Genomic DNA, 19763 nt, shown 5'->3' on the forward strand with positions numbered 1-19763 from the left:
CACATCTTAGAATAATACTTAAAGATGGATAGGACAATTCTCTACTCAGCAGAAGAGAAAGCCTGTGAAAGTAGATATTCCTATCTTGGGCAGACTAAAACCAGGCAACTGTAGCAGGAAGTCCCAAGTGCCTTCCACAAGAAGAAGGCTAATCACTGTATGAATGATCTTAATTAAATTTGAATGCATTGCTACCGAATGCTGTGGGAAAACACTGGGTCCTTATTGGCTGCTTCTCCCATAGTACTCAGTGGCAATACGTCCAAATTCAATTAAGATAATTCATAGACTGATTAGCTTCATTATACTTTGAGACACTGGGGACTGTCCTCTTGCCAATACTGTGTGTGTGGTGGATGGAAGATAGCCGCATTCTTCTCCTGAGTGTTGTCTCTTTTAGAGGAAACAAAAAGTAAATCTCATGGCGACATAACCCGCCGTGCTTCTACATACTGAGAAAGACAGCAGAATTCTGTTTCCTGGACTGGCCTGACAGTTGAAACCATCACACATTAGAGAGTGTTTGAAACAATTATATTCCGTAGGAGATGAAAGATAAAGAGCTGATGATGTTCTTATGGGGTTGGACAGGAGCACACAACTGAGCTCACATTCCTGACAAATGGGGGTCAAGTTCTGGGGGCAAATCCAGGCTCCATGCCTGAGAAACAATGCTTCGGGCATGTGGGTGTTTGCCTAATGCAGATATATACTGCTGAGACAGAAGCAGGACAAATAGCCCGATGCCAACCTTACAAGCCAGACTGCTAATAAATACTGTTCCTTTTAAATGGCCACCAAAACATTTTAGTGTAAAGAAAGCCATGTGTGTATGGTGTGTGTGTGTGTGTGTGTGTGTGTGTGTGTGTGTGTGTGTACTGTAAATGTATATTCATGATATGGCTTAGAAGTCACCTCTAGTTTTAGACTTGGGCGTTTGTACTAGTAAAGGTTTTATCAGGTTTTTTGTTTATTTGTTTTTAACCCCTTGAAAAGCGGACATCAACCAGACAATCAGTCTCTCCCACCGAGAACACTTGATAAGAGTTGCCTTCCAGAGCAGCTGCCACCAAGACTTCCTAAATAATGGACAGGGACATTGCTATATGTCTTACAGCACACAGAAGAACAGCCACAAGGATGTTTAGATCCCAAGTGACTGACATTGTGGTTCAGACCTATTCTGAAGATGTCAAACAGAACTTGAAGGGCTCCATAAAACTGATCAACCTTCTAACAGTGAGCCATTCAATAACATTGCTGCAGCCTTTGCCATATAGAGAACGTTTCCTGTTATAGGAGGTGGCTTGGTGATCAGTTAACACTGAGTTCTACAGAATTCTAAATGTGTATCTGTGAGGACATATGTCCACCCATAGTTTTCCTTTCATTTTGCAAGAATAATAAGGAAGAATCATCTTCATGGTAAGGCAAAATCTTTCTGATCTTTTATAATCTTTCTTGACTCTTCTGATGAAACTCTTTACCTTTTCTCTCATAGTTTGAATTATTTTAAGAATGTTAAAGTAAATTGGTGATAAATGATAAAAAAGTAAATTAGTGGTACAAAAATATTGGTATCAATATTTTAAAAATATAATTATAAGCAAGCAATTACTTTGGGGGTCTTAATTTAGGGAACTGTAGACTATTCTTGGAGAAGGAAAGTGAGTGGAGAGGAACAGCTCACACTTGTAATCCTTCATTCAGAAGCTGAAGCAGAAGGATTGCTGGGAATCTGAGCCAGCCTGGACTCTATAGCAATTGCAGGCCAGTCTAGATTGCAGTCAGAGACTCTATCTCAGAAGTACAAACCCAGAACTCAAACTAAAACATAAATCTAACAGCAAACAAATAGAACTAAGAGAAACAACTTCAGAAATAATAATACACAAATATTAAGATAACTCTAGATGAATTCCTTATTACCCTAGCAATGTTCAGATTAAATCCAGTATCAGCATTTTTCAGTTACATAAAGTTTGAAAACACGACTTTCAAAATAAATATTCACATTCTAAAAAGGTTGTTTATGAACCAAACAGAATATGCTGTTGTATAGAGCACTTTGTACAGTATCTTGGTGGTAGAAACCTGCTCTAAAGCTTAGCACCATTTTTCAGAGAAAGCATGGGCGATCAGATGAAAAGTCAGCCGAGATACCTACAGCACTAACCCTGTGGATTTCTTCCGGGTTCACTCTCTTCACTGTTCTCCTCCTCTTCCAAAATTCCTTTCCTCGGAAGCTCATCATAAGCCTTGAAGTTGAATCAAAAACTATTTGAAAAGACCGACGTCCTTAGACCTTTTCTTTTTGAGGCTTCACTGAGCTGCTTGGACAAATCTCTCCACTCCCCTAAGAAGGGAAGTGTTCACGCTACATCTATGTAACTCAACAGAAAGGAAAGGCAAACCCACAAGTCACCACTTCCTGTGAGCAGCTAACTACCAGCTGTTGAACTGATGCTTTTGTGCCTAAGTCCCCCCAGCCACCTTTTTTTAGTGCTCAGCATCGAGATAGACCACTGATGATCTGTATGAATGATTCTAAGCAGAACTCACCCTCTATGCCACCTTTGCTGTCTATTACACATGCAGGCCCATGATATGACATGTTAGGAGTCTGCAGACACATCATTCGACTTCTTCTGGTGTAAGACTTATTTTTATTTTCAGGGCTGAAAAACTGTATTTTACAACTTATTTTTTCCTCTCTCATAGACTCACTGAAGAATTTATGGACCCATTTATTGGAGAAATGCCAAGTGTTCAGAAACTGTTATGCCTGCCAGGGATCATACCTCTAGAAATGTATTTGTGGGTTTTCTTAACTATGGAGCTCCAAAATTCTTGACTCACAGTTTTATATGATAGGCAAAGAACCTTATAAGTAGTGCATAATAATCTCAAGAAACTCCCAAGCAACTTCCTCTCTTTCTAATCTTTGCATATAGTCTGTCTTCTATTCCTCTTTAGGCACCACAGTTCTGAATCCTGGAGCCCCTCCCATGCCTCAGCTTCTGCAATCTAAAACTGGCTCATTTTTGCTAGGGCTGAAGCTCCGTGGAAGAACTCATACAGTGTATATCTGAGGTTGGATTTTAATACCTCACCTGGGGGAAAAATTAACTGCATCATTTCTCTGTCCCTCTGGAGACTGAACACAGCTTCCCTTAAAAAGAGATATTACCAAAGGGCATCCAGCCAGACTGACCTCCTACAACTGCAAAAGAGGGAAACCCCAATAGCACAGTACAAAAGTAAACTGAATTTTGCAGAAGCTAACATAGAATCAGGAACATGATCCTAGAGTTGTTCCGAATGTGGCAGATGGAAGGCAATTCAGAAAATACTGAGATGTCATGATTATAAGCACAGTGCAGAGCCCAGACATTCTGGCAAGAGGTATATAAAGAATTTTTTGTGACATCTGAGACAGGATAGATCTAGGACCTGAGAAGAGACATAGCATACAAGGTAGCTAAAATAAAAATTATGATATTTGCAGGTAAATTGATAGAGCTGGAAAGAATCATTTTGAGTAAGATTACCTAGATCTAGAAAAACAAACTTCACACCTTGTCTCTTATTTAATGATGTTACTTTGAATCTTCAGAAATATGTGTTTTGTTTGGAATACCCGTAGACATCATGGAATTAGTTAGGTGTTGGGGTTTTTTACAGGAGGGGATATATAAGATAAATGACTACAAGGAAATAACAGAGCAGGAAAGATTAAATCGGAGTAGATTATGGGAGGACAATCTAAGAAAGAATATGGGAAGAGATAAGAAATTCTAAAGAAATTCTGAAAAAGTCATGTGGAAACCTGCTAATGTAGAAGCTTTCTAAAATATACTCGGATAAACATATATGAAAGGGGTTTAAATGGAATTACCCTACAATAAGGTGAAAATGCCTCTACTAGGCACCAGAGGTTAAGAAATAAAATCCCCAGTTCCAGGAATGGAGTTGCTGACTACCAAGTCCTGTAGACAACAAACACGATTGTCTATTGCCATTGCTCTTGGTTACCTTCCAGAACTTGATCATAAGACCCTATTGTTAAAGACACCACATACTTGAGTCCTAAAACACGGAGAAATGAAGCTGGTCTAGTTTCCACAGTGCTGAAAGGTGCTGTGCATGCTATCAGAGGAGAAAAGTGACCATTGCTCTCACCCAGCTGTGAGCCCATGAGCTACAGTAATGGCTAGCCTGGCAGGAGAAGGCCACTGGTGCACCAGTGGCACAAATGTTATGGGGGTAACCACTTTCTGATTGGATTTATGGGTTCACAAGATGGAACCCATAACTGCTGCTACTGAGTCCAAGAAACTGTGGCTCGAAAAGCCATGAGCTGTAGGAGAAAACCTAGTAGTAGTATTCTGTTAACTTAACATAGTATTAAACCAACTCCTAATGAGTTCTCATTTTATACCCATATATTGGTGCCTTTAATGGTGCCTTTATACCTTATAATGGTCACCCTTCATTGGAGATGCTTCTTTTTGCTGCAGGTAGCAATTAACACAGAGACCCACAACTGGTCAAGGTACAGAGACAAAGAGAACGTGGAATGCTCAGCCCTAAATGGGACATCTCTATCATATTCCTTGCTTAACATTGTTCAGACTTCATGGTGGGAGAGGGACCAGGAAGACTGTAAGAGTTCAAGGAGGATGACTACAAGTAAACAGTGTTTTTTTAGGTTCAGCAGGGAAGGTGCACACAGAAAGTCACAGTGGTTGTGACAGCATCCACAAGCCCTGCCAGGCCAGACCAAATCCAAGCATAGGAAGGGGAGGTTGGCACAAAGTCCACGCTTATCTTGGGAGCCATTAGTAGCTGACAGTTGCTTGAAGAAGGATTATTTTTTTAAAGGTATGAATGTGTCCTGGTGTATCTACCATGCTCCACTGGAAGGCCATATATCCAAGAGTGAGTGAGACTCCTCAGGCTTAAAAAAAAAAGAGAAAAAGCAAGAGTGAGTAGGAAAGGGAGGTGAGTCTAGCCAGAGTTGGGGGAAGTGTCTAATATGATTAAAATACATTATGTGAATTTCTCAAAGAATTAATAAACACATAAATAGGGGTAGCTAAAAAAATATGAAACTCTTGGGGCTATGGATTCTCCTACATGCATTTATAGACTGTGTGTCCAGCCAGAAAGAGCACATTTGCAATTTTCAATAGTTGTTTGGAACTTAAAACAGTCTTAACCATGCTTTAAATGAAATAGGATTCTGAATAATAAAATGTCAGAAATTTGAAAAAATTTGCTAGCAACCTGATTTTCTTTTTTCTTGCTCTTTATAAAAAAAATTGTTTCAAAAGTGAAAAAAAATTGAGCACACATGACCTTACTGAGCCTTGCTTAGTGTCCTACAAGTGTGAAATCTGGATGCCAGCACTTCTGTGGCCTTTCTCGAAACTCCAGGGGGAATCCATGTCCAAGCTCAAGGAAGGTTGCTGGCAAATTCACTTCTTGACATTGGAAACCGGAAGTTATGCTCAGCTTCTAGACTCTGTCCGTGACCCTTGGCTAATCATGCCTTTCTAAGTCAGAAACAGCTAACGCCCTCTTAAGATGAAAAGTCCACTGGCTCAGGTTGCGCTTCATCTTTCTAACTTTCTGCTTCTCTTGTTCTAAGACAGAAAAATGCCTGGAAGCCTAAGGCCCTGAGAAGGTAATCTTATTCTTCTAGAATAATCCACAAAATTCTTCTATTTTCTGGCCATCTGATTAATAACCCGCTTTAGTTTCATTTCTGTTGTTCTGATAACATACCTTGACTAAAAGCAACAAAGGAGAGGAAAGGGTTTGTGTGGCTTACGACTCCAGGTTACATTCGATCCCTGAGAGGAAGTCAAGGCAGGGCTGCTAGTCCGAGCTGCTAGTCACATCACATCCGCCTGCAAGTGCAGTCAGAAACAAGCGTGCCTAGCTGCTTGCTTGCTGCTGCTAATGGTGACATAGTTTCCCCTCTCTTTATACAGGTCGGGGTCCAGTCAGGAAATTGTGTGCCCCGCAATGACTTTCTCACCTCAATTAACAGTCAAGAGAAATACCCCACAGACATGCCCACAGACCATTCTGATGTAGTTAATTCCCCCATTAGGCTCTTTTTTTAATTTTTATTTTTTTTGTCACAATTTATTCATTATATATCCCACCTGAAATCCCCTCCCTCAACCCTCCCACTCCTACCCTCCCTCCCTCTTCTCATCATTAGGTTATTTTCTCAGGCTGCTTCTCTTCTTTACTTTTGGCTGCTGCAAATTGACACTTAAAACTAACCATCACACAGCCTTAATTCATAACTGCAAAAACATGTCACAAAAGCCCTAAAAGACGAGTGTTTGATTCTCCTTGGGGATCATTTTAAGAATACCATCCACCTCAGCTAGCCTGGCATTCTGTGTGTTAAACTTTCCAAGGTACTTTTAAACTTAAGAATATACTGAGAAGGAGGTGAAGGTGAAGAAAACACCTGGCCTTTGAAAGTGTTTGCCACTGAGCCGCGAGGTGGGGGTCTAGGTTTCTGTTGAGCTGAGAATGAGTGGGAGTAAATAGAAATTTAGTTTTGTACATCATTTACTGGAAAAATATCACAGTGAAATAAAGGTGAGAAACATAAGGGTGTAGCATTAAAACGAAATTGGAAGAGAGGAAGTGAAATAACAGGGAAAATCCAATATATAAGCGGGCAGCAAAGGTCATCAGCTAGAGGAATCAGCTTTAAGGAGACCCTCTTTCACATGGTCAATTACATCATGCTTTAAGATGTTGGATTACAATTGCATCCAGTTATTCGGGCTATCTAATTTGCTGGCGACATCATCATTGAGCCTAAATTTAAGACAGAAACTTGATGATGTCTCATAGATGTCTGCAAATCCACTTCCTAAAAATGACTAAAACCATTAGAACAACTGTGATCTTGGGAGCTGAGAGTTATATGTGTACACGCGCGGCCACCCAGGTTTGCAAATCCGAACCTGACCGTGTGCTGGCAACACTTTCGCCTGTGTGACCCACCTCGTCTTTATCGCATCTTATCTGCGTTACCATTTGTTTGAGCTCTTCAGAACCTGCTGATGACTTCCTTAGTGTTGAAGAATGGCTAAGGAGCTTATCTTATATATATCTTTTCTTCTATTTCCAATTGATCTTCCCTTTGCCTGCTGAGAGCTCACTGCATTGCATTTTTTTTTTCTTATCTCAGAGAAAATCGAGTCTGGTTCTTGGAGGACCTGCTAGCACTGCTTACTACCATGTGGCACGGTTAGAGGAAACCAAACAACCAGGCGATGCTTTCGCACCCTCGGTGGTCTCACTGGAGCCTATTCAGGTTACCAGCACTAAAGCCTTTCCCTCTTGTGTGAAAGGTCAACTTAGCTGCACAGTTCTGAGCTACCAGTGAGAGCAGGGATATCTCAACCAAATCTCCCATTTCTGTAGACAATGATTTCAGTGGGCAGTGCTGGTAGAATATAATTTTTTCCCCTTTAGTGCACCTCTCCTTCAAAAAGGATATGTATTCATATTATGCTTTAAATAGAATCCAGCAGATAAAAGTACTGAGTTAGGGTAGATGGGATAGGGCATAGGGAAGGTAAGGAACCTATTTCTTTTTCATTTTATTTTATTTTTTTTCTTTATTAATTACACTTTATTCACTTTGTATCCCCTCAGTGGTTCCCTCCTTCCTCCCATCCCAATCCCTCCCTTCCTCCACCCTCTGTCTGCATGCCCCTCCTCAAGTCCACTGATAGGGGAGGTCTTCTTTTCCTTCCTTCTGATCCTAGTCAATTAGGTCTCATCAGGAGTGGCTGCACTGTCTTCTTCTGTGGCCTGGTAATGCTGCTTCCCCCTCAGGGGGAGATAATTAAAGAGCAGACCAATCAGTTCATGTCAGAGACAGTCCCTGTTCCTATTACAATGGAATCCACTTGGATACTGAACTGCCATGGGCTACATCTGTGCAGGGGTCTTAGGTTATCTCCATGCATAGTCCTTGGTTGGAATAGCAGTCTCAGGAAAGACCCCTGTACTCAGATTTTTTGGTTCTGTTTCTCTCCTTGGGGAGTTCCTGTCCTCTCCAGATCTTATTGTTGCCCACTTCTTTCCTAAGATTCCCTGCACTCTGACCAAAGGTTGCCCATAAGTCTCAGCATCTACATTGATAGTCTGCAGGGCAGAGCTTTTCAGAGGTTCTCTCTGTCAGGAACCTATTTCTTAACCTGTCTTAGAATGAATAGCAATCAGAGACAAGATTACATATTTTCATTCATGGACTTTCTCACTTGTCACAAACTTCCATCCTTAGAAAAAATATTTTATTTTTATACATTTTACCATAAGTCTTATATTGCTAAAAATGATAGTTTTGGAGTTTATTCATCATTAATCTTATAATTTTTGATGATTTATTATGAGAAATAGGGAATGACATTCTATGAAGAACAACTGTCTTCAGTGAATAATGTATATTTAAATGTGTCCAGCATCAGGCTGGCCTGTGCTTGAAAACAAGAGCACGCTAAGGGCCAACCATTCATTATTATGAAAATGAGAACTCGTTTGCCACCATCCTCAGGCACCAGGTCATAGCAACAATAAAATGATGACAACCTTAAAAACATGGCTGCTATGGGATTATTACTCTTTCTGCTCATATTAATATATACAGTTAGCCTGATGTGGTTATCATAGAAAAAAATGGGCTGCTAACTCTTTGATTAGCCTTTTTTTCTATTACATTTCATTCCAAAGGCAATCACTTTTTTCTTCTACAGCCTATAAATTAAAAAAATAATTATTTGCTAAAAAATATGTATTCTGCATATTTATTAACTCTCCCCTCTCTCTTCTTCTCTTCCTCCCTTCAGTTCTCCTTTTCATCTTGGAAAAGAGCCTGGAAATCCCTCCAAGTTATACGCTTTATTTTTTTATACTGTCTTTATTTATTCCGTGAGAATTCCATACAACGCATTTTGATCGTTTTTATCCACCTTTCCCAACTACTCCCAGATCCTCCTCTACTTCCCTATCCACCTAATTTCATATTCATTCTGCCCCTGTCCTTGTCCCTGTCCATCTCTGCCTCTCCCTCTCTATTAAAGTCCATCTAGTCCAGTTTGTGTTGGCTCACTGCTCCTGGGGGTGAGGTTGCCGTGGAGTGTCATTGATACAGCAGGTATCATTTCATTGAAGAATAAGGACTCTGACTCTCCCTGCAGCAATCAAAGACCAGCAGCTCTTCAGCTAGCAATGGAAATTCATGCCCATTTCTACTCCTTTACGTTAGGATTTTTGTCTGCATTGAGCTTGCGCATACTGTCACAGTCTCGGTAAGATTGTACACCTGCTCTGTCGCGTCTTGGAAACACTGTTTCCTTAAAGTCATCCACCACCTCGGCTCTTCCTCACCCTTTCTCACGTAGATATTTGAGTCTTGAGGTAAAGAGCGTGGTGTACACATCGCTTAAAGTTGAGCACTCTGGTGTCTCTTGTTCTCTGAATGTGCACAGCTGTGGGTGTCCGGGTTAACCGCCCTCTATTGTAAGACGCAGCTTCTCTAATGGGGATTGAGCAATGCACTGTCTGAAAAGGCAATACTTTTTTTTTTTTTAAATCACAGTATCATTTCTCTATATTTTGAAGAAGAACTGAAAGATATTCTTGGTTGGATCAGATGATTTCTTTCATAGACTGTCGGGGGGGGGGAACGCACAAACAGAGCCTCAGCTTTATGGGACTTAGGAACTCTGAATAAAAGCTCTGGCTCTTTACTAGATCGAGGCTGATCTACGGAGGGATTTTCCACAGAGACAGAGGTCTCTCTTTGCTTACTGGCTTGGACGCCACTCCAGCTGGCAAAACTTACCACAGTTCTTTCCCTTTAAAACGAACTAAGCTCCTAAAATTGGCATCCTGTGACCATTTCTACTGATGACTTTTGAAATGAATCCACCCCCTCTTTAATGGAAATGGCATTGCACACAATGAGGAGACCAACATCAATGGGAATTTTGGTTCACTTATAAGTTATCACCATTATATAGATTTTATTCTCTGACAGTCTTTGTAGTTGTGAAAAGATATCTTTTCAGAAGTCAGGGGCGAGGGCTGGGGAAATGGCCCAGCCAGTAAGTGTTTGTCATCCAAGTCTGAAGAGCTGAGTTCAGACCTCCAGCATCCATTTACAAAGGTTGGGCCCAGCAGAACTCATCTGTAATCCCAGCGCCAGGGAGGTGAATAGGACTCTTGGGGCTCACTGGCTACTGGTTTAGCTGAATCAGGGAGCTTCAGAGTCACTGAGACACTGGAAAACCATTGAAGAAGTCACCCAGAGTTGACCTCTGGCCTCCATAACACACACACACACACACACACACACACACACACACACACCCATACACTCACATGCTCTCTCACACACAAAGACAAAAAACAATCAGAGCCAGTAACACATTCTTATCCATTCTACTTGGCTTGCTTACATAATTCTTTATGGGAAACAAATGTAAAACAAAGGAGAAACAGTGGCTTTAAAGTCACCATGGCAATGAGAGCCAAAGAAAATTCCCCAGTAATACGTATAAACGGGTAGAGGTTAAAACAGTGGATTGTTACCTCGGGCCTCAGTAGTCTTAGGTAGGCCAGTCACCTGCTGTTATACTGAGCATCTTGATAATATTCACTACAGATATTGCCTAGACCACACCTGTAGAATAGTGACCATTAGTCCATCCAAAAGTGTTTTCGGCAGAGAATCATCCAGTAGTGCTCCTGTGGCAACCACCTCCCTATACAAATTATTTTTGTATGACAGACTGAGATCTTACTATACAATCAAATGTTTCCTTTCCCTAATGCACCATCAGTCAGGGAAATTAACTAAGTAGTTGTATTATGCTGTATATTGGGGTGAGTGAGCAAAAATCCATGGAGTAAAGTCAGTCTGAAAAGCTGGGCCTCAGTTCAGTCTCCAAGTGGGTTCCTTAGTAAGGGGAACAGGGACTGTCTCTGACATGAACTCAGTGGCTGGCTCTTTGATCACCTCCCTCTTAGGGGGGAGCAGCCTTACCAGGCCACAGAGGAAGACAATGCAGCCAGTCCTGATGAGACCTGATAGGCTAGGGGCAAATGGAAGGGGAGGAGGACCCCCTATCAGTGGACTTGGAGAGGGGCATGGGAGGAGATGAAAGAGGGAGGGTGGGATTGGGAGGGAATGACGGAGGGGGCTACAGCTGGGATACAGAATGAATAAACTATAATTAATATGAAAAATAAAAAATTAATTAAAAAAAAGCCAGCCTCAGACCTAGTCCTGGCTTCCCCTTTTATCGGTCACACCCACCTTTGATTTCACTTCATCTCCTTTTCATGGGCCACTCCTCTGCTTATAACTTAATAAAGGTGGCTATCCTTGCCATGCCTAAGTTTTTATCTAAATCACATTTTCATAGACTGAATTACTGATTTTGGACATTTTGGACCAGCTCGTTCTTTGCTGAGGGGAATCCTGTACTCTGTTATGTTTAACAATGCATCTTTCTGGATTCTCCCCATGAAATGCCAGTTGCGTCCTCCCTTTCTTGCCAGCCCTGCAACTCTGTTCCATTGTGACAGTCAACCATCTTCAAACCACAAAGCATCGCTAGGAAAGGAGCCAGCCTATGTTTGCCCCATGCTGGGATCCAGGCACAGTGTTTGTCTGACAACAGTGTTCAGGTTAGTCATCTGGGCGATGGTGGGCGTGTCTCCTTAGATTAAGCCTAGTTAGCAGCTCTTCAATGCTGAACTGACCCACTGGAAAGAACCTCCGGCCTACTGCTATCCACCCCTTCTCCACCACACCTCAAACTACTATTCTATGAGGCTCTGGGCTCGTGTTTCTGTTGGGAGCACTGCATGCCTGTAGTCTTACCGGGGAAAGATTGGAAGCCATTATAACTTTTAATATTAGATAAGATCTTATGAGAGACGAGCTGGACACCTAGGTGAGTTGGAGGTGAGGGTACCCTCATGGAGGATAGAGACAGAAGGATGGCATTTGCCACTGTGAGATTACAATGATTATACATCAGCCAGTTTATGTTGGATGCCCAGTTTCACTTGGTGGAGGCCTCCCTTTAATATGGAGTCATGATACCTAACTCACTGGATGTTGTGAGACTTGGTAAGTATGTGTTGAGCACTTAGCATAGTGCCTGGGTTTTATGAGCATGCAAGTGTTGGCTATGAGGAAATCTTTTAAAGGAGATGACTTGAAGATGGGCGCCTATGGCATGTGTTTAGGAAAAGTACAGGAGGATCCTAAAGTCTGTAACCTGACCATTAGAATGAAGGCGAGGTAGGAACACCAAAAGAGTACCCAAGTGCTTTGCAGTGACAGGAGCAAGACAATGTGAAGGGAGTGGCAAAAATACCCACTTGGCATGGATACAAATGAGATGAAGTGGCTTGTCTACCTCTGCCCACTCATGCCTCCATAGCTGACTTCTTTGTATTCACTGCCTCTTGCAATATTCTCATTTCACTTTTAAATCTTCATGGTGCACAGCCACAAAAGGTTCCAATTATCCTCTTCCTGTCATCACCCCTCTTCTCCCACAAAAAGGCTCAAATGCTATGGAAGTTAAGAGAGCTATACTTTAACCAATATCATATGGTGTTTTATCTTTTCATGGTTATTTTCCTGCCCAAACAAGGTCTGGGAACACACAGAGCAATAAACAGGATGGTCTTTATGTCTCAGCTGTGCTGGGCTGTCTACCGGCATGTGGCAAGGGCCAATGTTATAATTACCAGGTTGATGCTGTGAACAGGACAAAGGGGGCATGGCACCTCATTTTCTGGTTTGCCCTAAGCTCTTTCCACAACGTTGCAAGGACATAGACAGGTATTAAAGTACACTGACACAGGGACATTTAATCTGCTCCCTCTGTTGCAAGGCTGTGATAGATCGGGAAGGAGATCCGGTACCTAGATTGCATCAGAAGCTCATTGGCATGACCTAAAGTCTCAGTTTAATTGCCGTTGAGGTGTGTATACTTAGAAGCCAGCTTTCAGTTTGTGTTCTCCCATGTGTTTCAGGAGCCATAGCTATGAAGTGGCAGTGCCTTTGATAAGCTCCCCCACCCCACCCCCCCTTTTTTTTTTTTTTTTTTTTTTTTTGCTTTAGGCAGAGTCCTCCAGTGGGTTACATTGGAATTTAAGCAGAGGCACAATCCATCACTTTGTGCTGGGTCACCTTGCGTAAAGCAGTGTTCTCTATGGATGTCTTTGTTGTAAAGCCCTTTTAATCCTTAATAGTCTATATTTTTGTGTTTTTAGGCAACACTTCCAGTGTCATCTATTTTCAAGTAAATTGATGCCTAGAAAAAGAAAAGCCTTCACTTTTTTCTTGTTTTTAGTTTCAGGTTATAGTTGGAAAAGAAAGGCAATTTCCACCTAGAAGCCCTCTCTGTACATACTTAATCCCTATGGTATGTCCCCATAGATGTTACTTTTGCCCTCTGTTACAGCTCATTCAGCTACAAGCAGGTGTGCATTCTGCCATGACATAGCCTTTGATAAGCTCTGTAAACACAACATTGTAAAGAATGTTATCCCTACTTTCACACTCAATTAATTTCCTCCTATTGATGAAATTCGAATATATAGGTTTTTAAACACACACACACACACACACACACACGCACACACACACACACATTGTCCTTACATTCAACTTCAATGCAGCTGAAGAACTAAAGCCGGCACTGAGAAACTGGTACTTTTGGAAGTTTCTTGATGTTCAGTGCTACCTGACTCTACCTTTGGACAGACTCTTTGTGGCTGAAGCTTGGTGCAGACCTGGTTAGGAATCCCGAGGCTCAAGTCTATAGAACAGGGCAGAGTGAAGACAGCTGGGAGACTCACTCTCTTTTTTTCTGTTATGGTCACGGTGCATTGATTTTTCTCATAACTAACATCTCAATTCCTTTACCTCCCAGAGCACATTAATGTGCCTTTACCACACTGGACTATTATGCCCTGAATAAAATGACATTAAAAACAAAAACACGGACATAATTTATACCAAAACAGTTTTCTCAGTTCTGCACACTTTTCATTATTATTTCTGGAGTTCTCTTCCTCTTTGAGCTTCCCAGGGCCTGTCCCTGAACTTTAGCTGCAGTCTGCAGGCTTACTCACACTTCCTGGTTCATTATTACTCTTAACTTAGCTAAGGCCATTCTTTTTGCAACTGTTATTAACTGTTTGCAGCCACTTGTTTACTTCATGAATGAGCCCAGGATACTATATTATTTAGGACAATCAGAAAGATAGAGTTCTTTACCCACACTGAGCCCAAAGGAGATAATTTGAGAAGTGCTATGATGGGAAATTTTCATTACAAAACACTAAAAAAAAAAAAAACAAAAAAACAAATCAATCACAAAAAGATGCCTTATTTTCTTTCAAATCATTCAAATCCTATCCCAAGTGGTTTTATGATGCACATGGCATTTCCTTGACCTAGAAGATAAAAGTTGGTCACTTTCAAATTCCTCTTCTCATTTGCATAAACCTCATAAAATTTTAATGGTGGGATATTTTGTTTTTAACCATCCCTCTCACAGTAGCAATTTTCATTTAGAAACTTGGGCTTCAGTATGCCCTTTCCAATTCAGAGGCTTCAAGCAGCCTCCCCTCGTATAAGTATCTTTGTGTTCCCCTAGTGTTTCCAGAGTTCCCCAGTGTCCTAAGATTCAGAAGATGCCCAAAGTCAACTCTTTGGAAACATGAGCCTGAGCGTAACTAAACAGGCCTCCTTGGTGCAGAGCTTGCCAGAGTTGTGCATTGCCAACATGCAAACAAAATTCCTGGGAGCTTGTGGTATGTGATGTTTCCCACGCTTATTTTTGTGCAAATGCTTTGCCTTGAGAATACTCTAGCTATATTCCCTGTTTCCCAGGCTGGCCATGAACTCACAGCAATCCTCCTGCTTCAACTTTCTGAGGGCTAGTGTGATAAGGCAACAGCATGCCCAGCTTCAGAACACTTATTCTGTGCTACACAGATTAGAAAACAAGGTTTGCAGTTTGTACTTACAGCAGATGACTGACTTAGATGATTTAAATTATCTTCGTAAAAGACGGGGACTGCAACCTCTTCTTGATTGCAGGAGTTTAGCAAGGACACAGGACAGAAGTCAGGGTACGAGGTTACTAAAGCAACGGGACTCTTGTTATCAACATGGTGTCCAGGGAGACAGACTTCAGGGCAAAGTGTCTGCATCTTTGTTGACCTGGCTTGTTCCAGGCAACTTACCCATCTCTCCCAGAGTTGCTTTCCACGGTAATATGACCAAGATACTTGTGTACATCAGCTAGGGAAATGCCTCTTTAAATAAATACTTAAAGCTATTTGTTTTTTGAACTACACAAAAGGTAGTATCTGTTTAAATAAGTGGGTTTGTGTTTGCTGGGTCTGTGAAATCTCAGTTTAATAGGATGAAGCATGGGCAGATTTTCACGGTTATTTCATAAGTACTGAGTAAGCCCTGCAGTTAGTAAGGAAAATAATTACTGACTCAGTTTAGTTGCAGATATTGGTTATCTGAGTCCACTCTTTCTACTGCCCTGTGAAGGAGCAGCTGAGGTTCCTTCTGTTATATATTTTTTTATTTTTTTACAATTAATTCATTTTCTATCTCAATTGTAATCCCCTTCCTCAGCTGATCATTCCACCCTTCCTCCCTCTTCCCTCCTCCATTCTCTTCCCCTAGTCCACTGAAAGGGGAAGATCCCCTTCCCTGCCATTTGACCCTAGCTTATCAAGTCTCCTCAGGACTGTCTGGATCCTTTTCCTCTGTGTCCGGGAAAAGCCAAACTGCCAGGGGAAAGTGATTAAAGAGCAGGCAACCGAGAGTTCATGTTAGAGACAGCCCCTGCTTGGGGTTACTCAGGAACCCAAATGGAGACTGAGCTGCCTATAGGCTACATCTGAGCAGGGGGTCTAGGTCCTCTCCATGCATGGACCTAGGTTGGTGCATCAGTGTCTGCAGGCCCACCTGGACCCAGAATATTTGGCTTTGTTGGTCTCCTTGTGGAGCTCCTGTCCACTCCAGGTCTTTCTATGATCCCCCTTCTTCCATAAGACTCTTGCACTCTGTCCAAAGTTTGGCTGTGAATCTCTGCATCTGCTTTGATCCGTTGGCTGGAGCCTTTCAGAGGACCTCTATGGTGACTCCCATCCTGTTCCTTCTCTTCCAGCACTTCTGTTGTCTTTCCTGTTTCATTCTGAGTGAGAACTAAGCATCTTCCCTCAGGTCCTCCTTCTTGTTTAGCTTCTTTAGGTCTGTAGATTGGAGTATAGTTGTCCTATATTATAAGGATAATATCCACTTATAAGAGAGTATAAACCATGAGTGTCTTTCTGGGTCTGGGTTACCTCACTCAGGATGATATTTTCTAGTTCCATCCATTTCCCTGCAAATTTCATGATTTCCTTGTTTTTAAGGAATAGTATTCCATTGAGTAAATGTACCACAATTTCTATATCCATTCCTTCATTGAGGGACATTTATGTTGTTTCCAGATTCTGGCTATTATGTGTAAAACTGCTATGAACATAGTTGAGTAAATGTCCTTGTTGAATGGTAGACCAACTTTTGAGTATATGCCCATGAAAGGTATAGCTGCATCTTAAGGTAGTGTAATTCTCAATTTTCTGAGAAAGCACCAGATTGATTTCCAAAGTGGTTGTACAAATTTGCACTCCCACCAGCAATGGAGGAGGGTTCCGTTTTCTCCACTTTCTCGCCAGCATGTGTTGTCACTTGAGTTTTTGATCTTAGCCATTCTGATGGGTATAAGGTGGAATCTCAGGATGGTTTCGATTTGCATTTCCCCGATGACTACGGATGCTGAGCATTTCTTTCTTTCTTTTTTTCTCATAACAAAGTTTTATTTTAGTTTTCCTTTGAGACTATCAAAGGTCACATTCACCAATATTACCCCAACTCCTTCCAGATCTCACCCTCTCACCTTTGTGTATTTTATTGTATTTATTTTTTATTTAATCCCAATGAGGCCACCTTATCTTGACTATTTACCCCTGCTGTTAGCTGAGCATTTAAGTGTTTCTCTGCCATTCCATATTCCTCTGTTGAGAATTTTCTGTTTAGCTCTGTACCCCATTTTTAATTGGATTTTTGGTATGTTGATGTTTAATTTCTTGAATTCTTTATGTATTCTGGATATTAGCTCTCTGTGGGATACAGGATTGGTGATTTTTTTCCTAGTTCTGAATACTTTCATTTTGTTCTGTTGACAGTGTCCTTTGCTTTATAGAAGTTTTCAGTTTCATGAGGTCCCTTTTATTAACTGTTGATCTTAGAGCCTGAGCTGTTGGTGTTCTGTTCAGGATGTTGCCTCTTGAGCCAATGAGTTCAAGGCTCTTCCCCCATTTTTTCTTCTAACAGTTTTAGTGTGTCTGGTTTTATGTTGAGGTCTTTGATCCAATTGGACTTTAATTAATGCAGGGTGGTAGATATGGTTAATTTGCATTTTCTACATGTGGACATCCAGTTAGACTAGTATCATTTGTTGAAGATGCTATTTTTTCCCTATTGTATCATTTTGGCTTCTTTGTAAAAAATCAGGTGTCCATAAGTGTGTTGATTTACTTCTGAGTCTTTGAGAGAAAACGAGATGTTCCACGACAAAAAACAAGTTTAAACAGTAGCTACCTACAAATCCAGCCCTACAGAAGATACTAGGAGAAAAAACACAATCAAAGAAGGCTAACTATACCCAGGAAAACACAGGAAATAACTTTACTACAGCAAAACTAAAAATAGACAAGCACACCAACACACTACCACAACCAACATCCAAAATAAAAGATCTAACAGTCACTGGTCATTAATCTCTATCAACATCAATGAACTCAACTCTCCAATAAAGACACAGATTAACAGAATGGATGCATAAACAGGACCCAACATTCTGCAGTGTACAAGAAACACACCTCAGCCACAAAGATAGACATTACCTGAGAATAAAGGGCTAGAAGAAGGTTTTCCAAGCAAACGGACCCAAGAAAAAAGCAGGAGTAGCCATCCTAATATCTAATAAAATAGACTTTTAACCAAAATTAATCAAAAGAGATGGGGAAGTCACTTCATACTCATCAAAAGAAAATTCCACCAAGAAGACATCTCAATTCAGAACATCTACACCCCAAATACAAGGGTACCCATTTTCATAAAAGAAACACTAATAAAGCTTAAACCACACATAGATCCCCACACATTAATAGTGGGAGACTTTAATACCCCACTCTCACCAAAGGACAGGTCAACAAAACAAAAACTAAACAGGGAAACAATGACACCAACTGATGTCATGAATCCAATGGAAGTAACAGACATCTACAGAACTTTTCACCCTTCTGGTTTTTAAACGGATTTCCGAGAGCAGTTGTTGCCTTTGGTGCTTTGCCATCCACTCTTCTACATTTGCCACATCTGTGCTCACTCCCCTTTAACTGCTTAAGGGTCAAGACAGCACAGTTTGACTTTGTTGCTTATTGGCTAACACCCTTAGAAAGCTTCCTGAATTAGAAGCTGGTGTACATGCGTTTGGATATTAAAATATAACCCTTGGCCTTATATATACATAACATCAAACTAAGTTTCCACAGATACTAGTGAAGGGAATTATAGTGTCTTTCAGGAGGTTAACTATTTATTGGAATTGGATTACTCGGTTACAGTGAAACTCTAGTACCCTTGTATCTGAGGATGACAAGTAGGCAGCCTGGAACTCAACTCTGTCCTGGAGTTGTATTTTTCTCACTATGTTTGAAGATGTGTGAGTTTGTTACTAGCATTTAAACATTAGGAGACTGTTTCAAATCATAATAGCGTTGGTTACTTGGGTTCTCTTGCATTTACTATCTGACCACACTGATTTCACCTTATGGCAGGGAAGGTAGTGCTGAAGTTGTGTAGTGGGTAGGAGGCTTGCTATATGATTTAGTGGTGAGAAGGTCAGAAAGTTCATAAGCAGACTGTAAGTTATGACTGAGTGTTGTCTCAAACATTGATATTACATGTATATGTCACAAGAGTTATTTTAACACTCTTAAAAAAGAAATGAGTTGTGCTAATTTTATGTAGAAAAGGTCAGAATATTATTCATAATTATGTTTTTTCTGATAAGGTCACTTATGAGAAGCACATAAACTTTACTTCAATCATGAGTTTTATAGACAAAAACAGAGAACTGAAAGCTTTTTTAAGAGCAAGAGAAACGCTACTTTTAGAAATTAGGATGCATTATTAATAGGCCACTGTGGCTTCCAGTGAGCGCAATTACTTACTATCTATGGCAGAATTGAACTAATTGATTAACATTACCCCATCACAATGCAGTGGGGACAACAGACACTCTGACGCCTTCAGATATTTGACCAACATTTCCAAGTGCTGAGCGTGGGTATCATCTGTGGTCTGAGCTCTCCTTCCCTCCAAATTGTTGTCAAAGCTATTTCTAAAGGGCTTACATTTCTCTGATATATAATATGAAGGCAATTAAAAATATAGATATATATGATTCCACCAAGTCATGACCCCTTTAGTGTTCTAAACATTAAAAGATGTAATCTTACTTAATAATATGCTATTCCAAATATATTAAATAAACACCACTGCTTTCCTTCTGGACTGTTAATTCATATGAACATAATACTCAATG

The 19763-nt window shown here is 40.8% G+C and overlaps 1 protein-coding gene across 13 annotated transcripts in view; it reads right to left on the reverse strand.

The window, feature by feature from the left end:
- Dock10 (dedicator of cytokinesis 10) overlaps positions 1–19763 on the reverse strand; it is a 249752-nt gene that overhangs the window by 163864 nt on the left and 66125 nt on the right. For 2 of the 13 annotated variants that reach the window (XR_009586482.1, XM_060368700.1), the window contains exon 1: positions 2168–2359. The exons of 9 other annotated variants lie outside the window; for them this stretch is intronic. Coding sequence is in view for 3 of the 4 variants with exons in the window: in XM_060368700.1 (XP_060224683.1) it covers positions 2168–2254 (87 nt within the window). In the remaining variant the exon portion in view is untranslated. Of the gene's footprint in view, positions 1–2167; positions 2360–19763 lie in introns of those variants that run through there. 2 more of the 13 variants (XM_060368699.1, XM_060368698.1) reach the window with 1 other exon arrangement.

This window comes from Meriones unguiculatus, chromosome 15, assembly GCF_030254825.1.
Source record: "Meriones unguiculatus strain TT.TT164.6M chromosome 15, Bangor_MerUng_6.1, whole genome shotgun sequence".
Taxonomy (NCBI): domain Eukaryota; kingdom Metazoa; phylum Chordata; class Mammalia; order Rodentia; family Muridae; genus Meriones; species Meriones unguiculatus.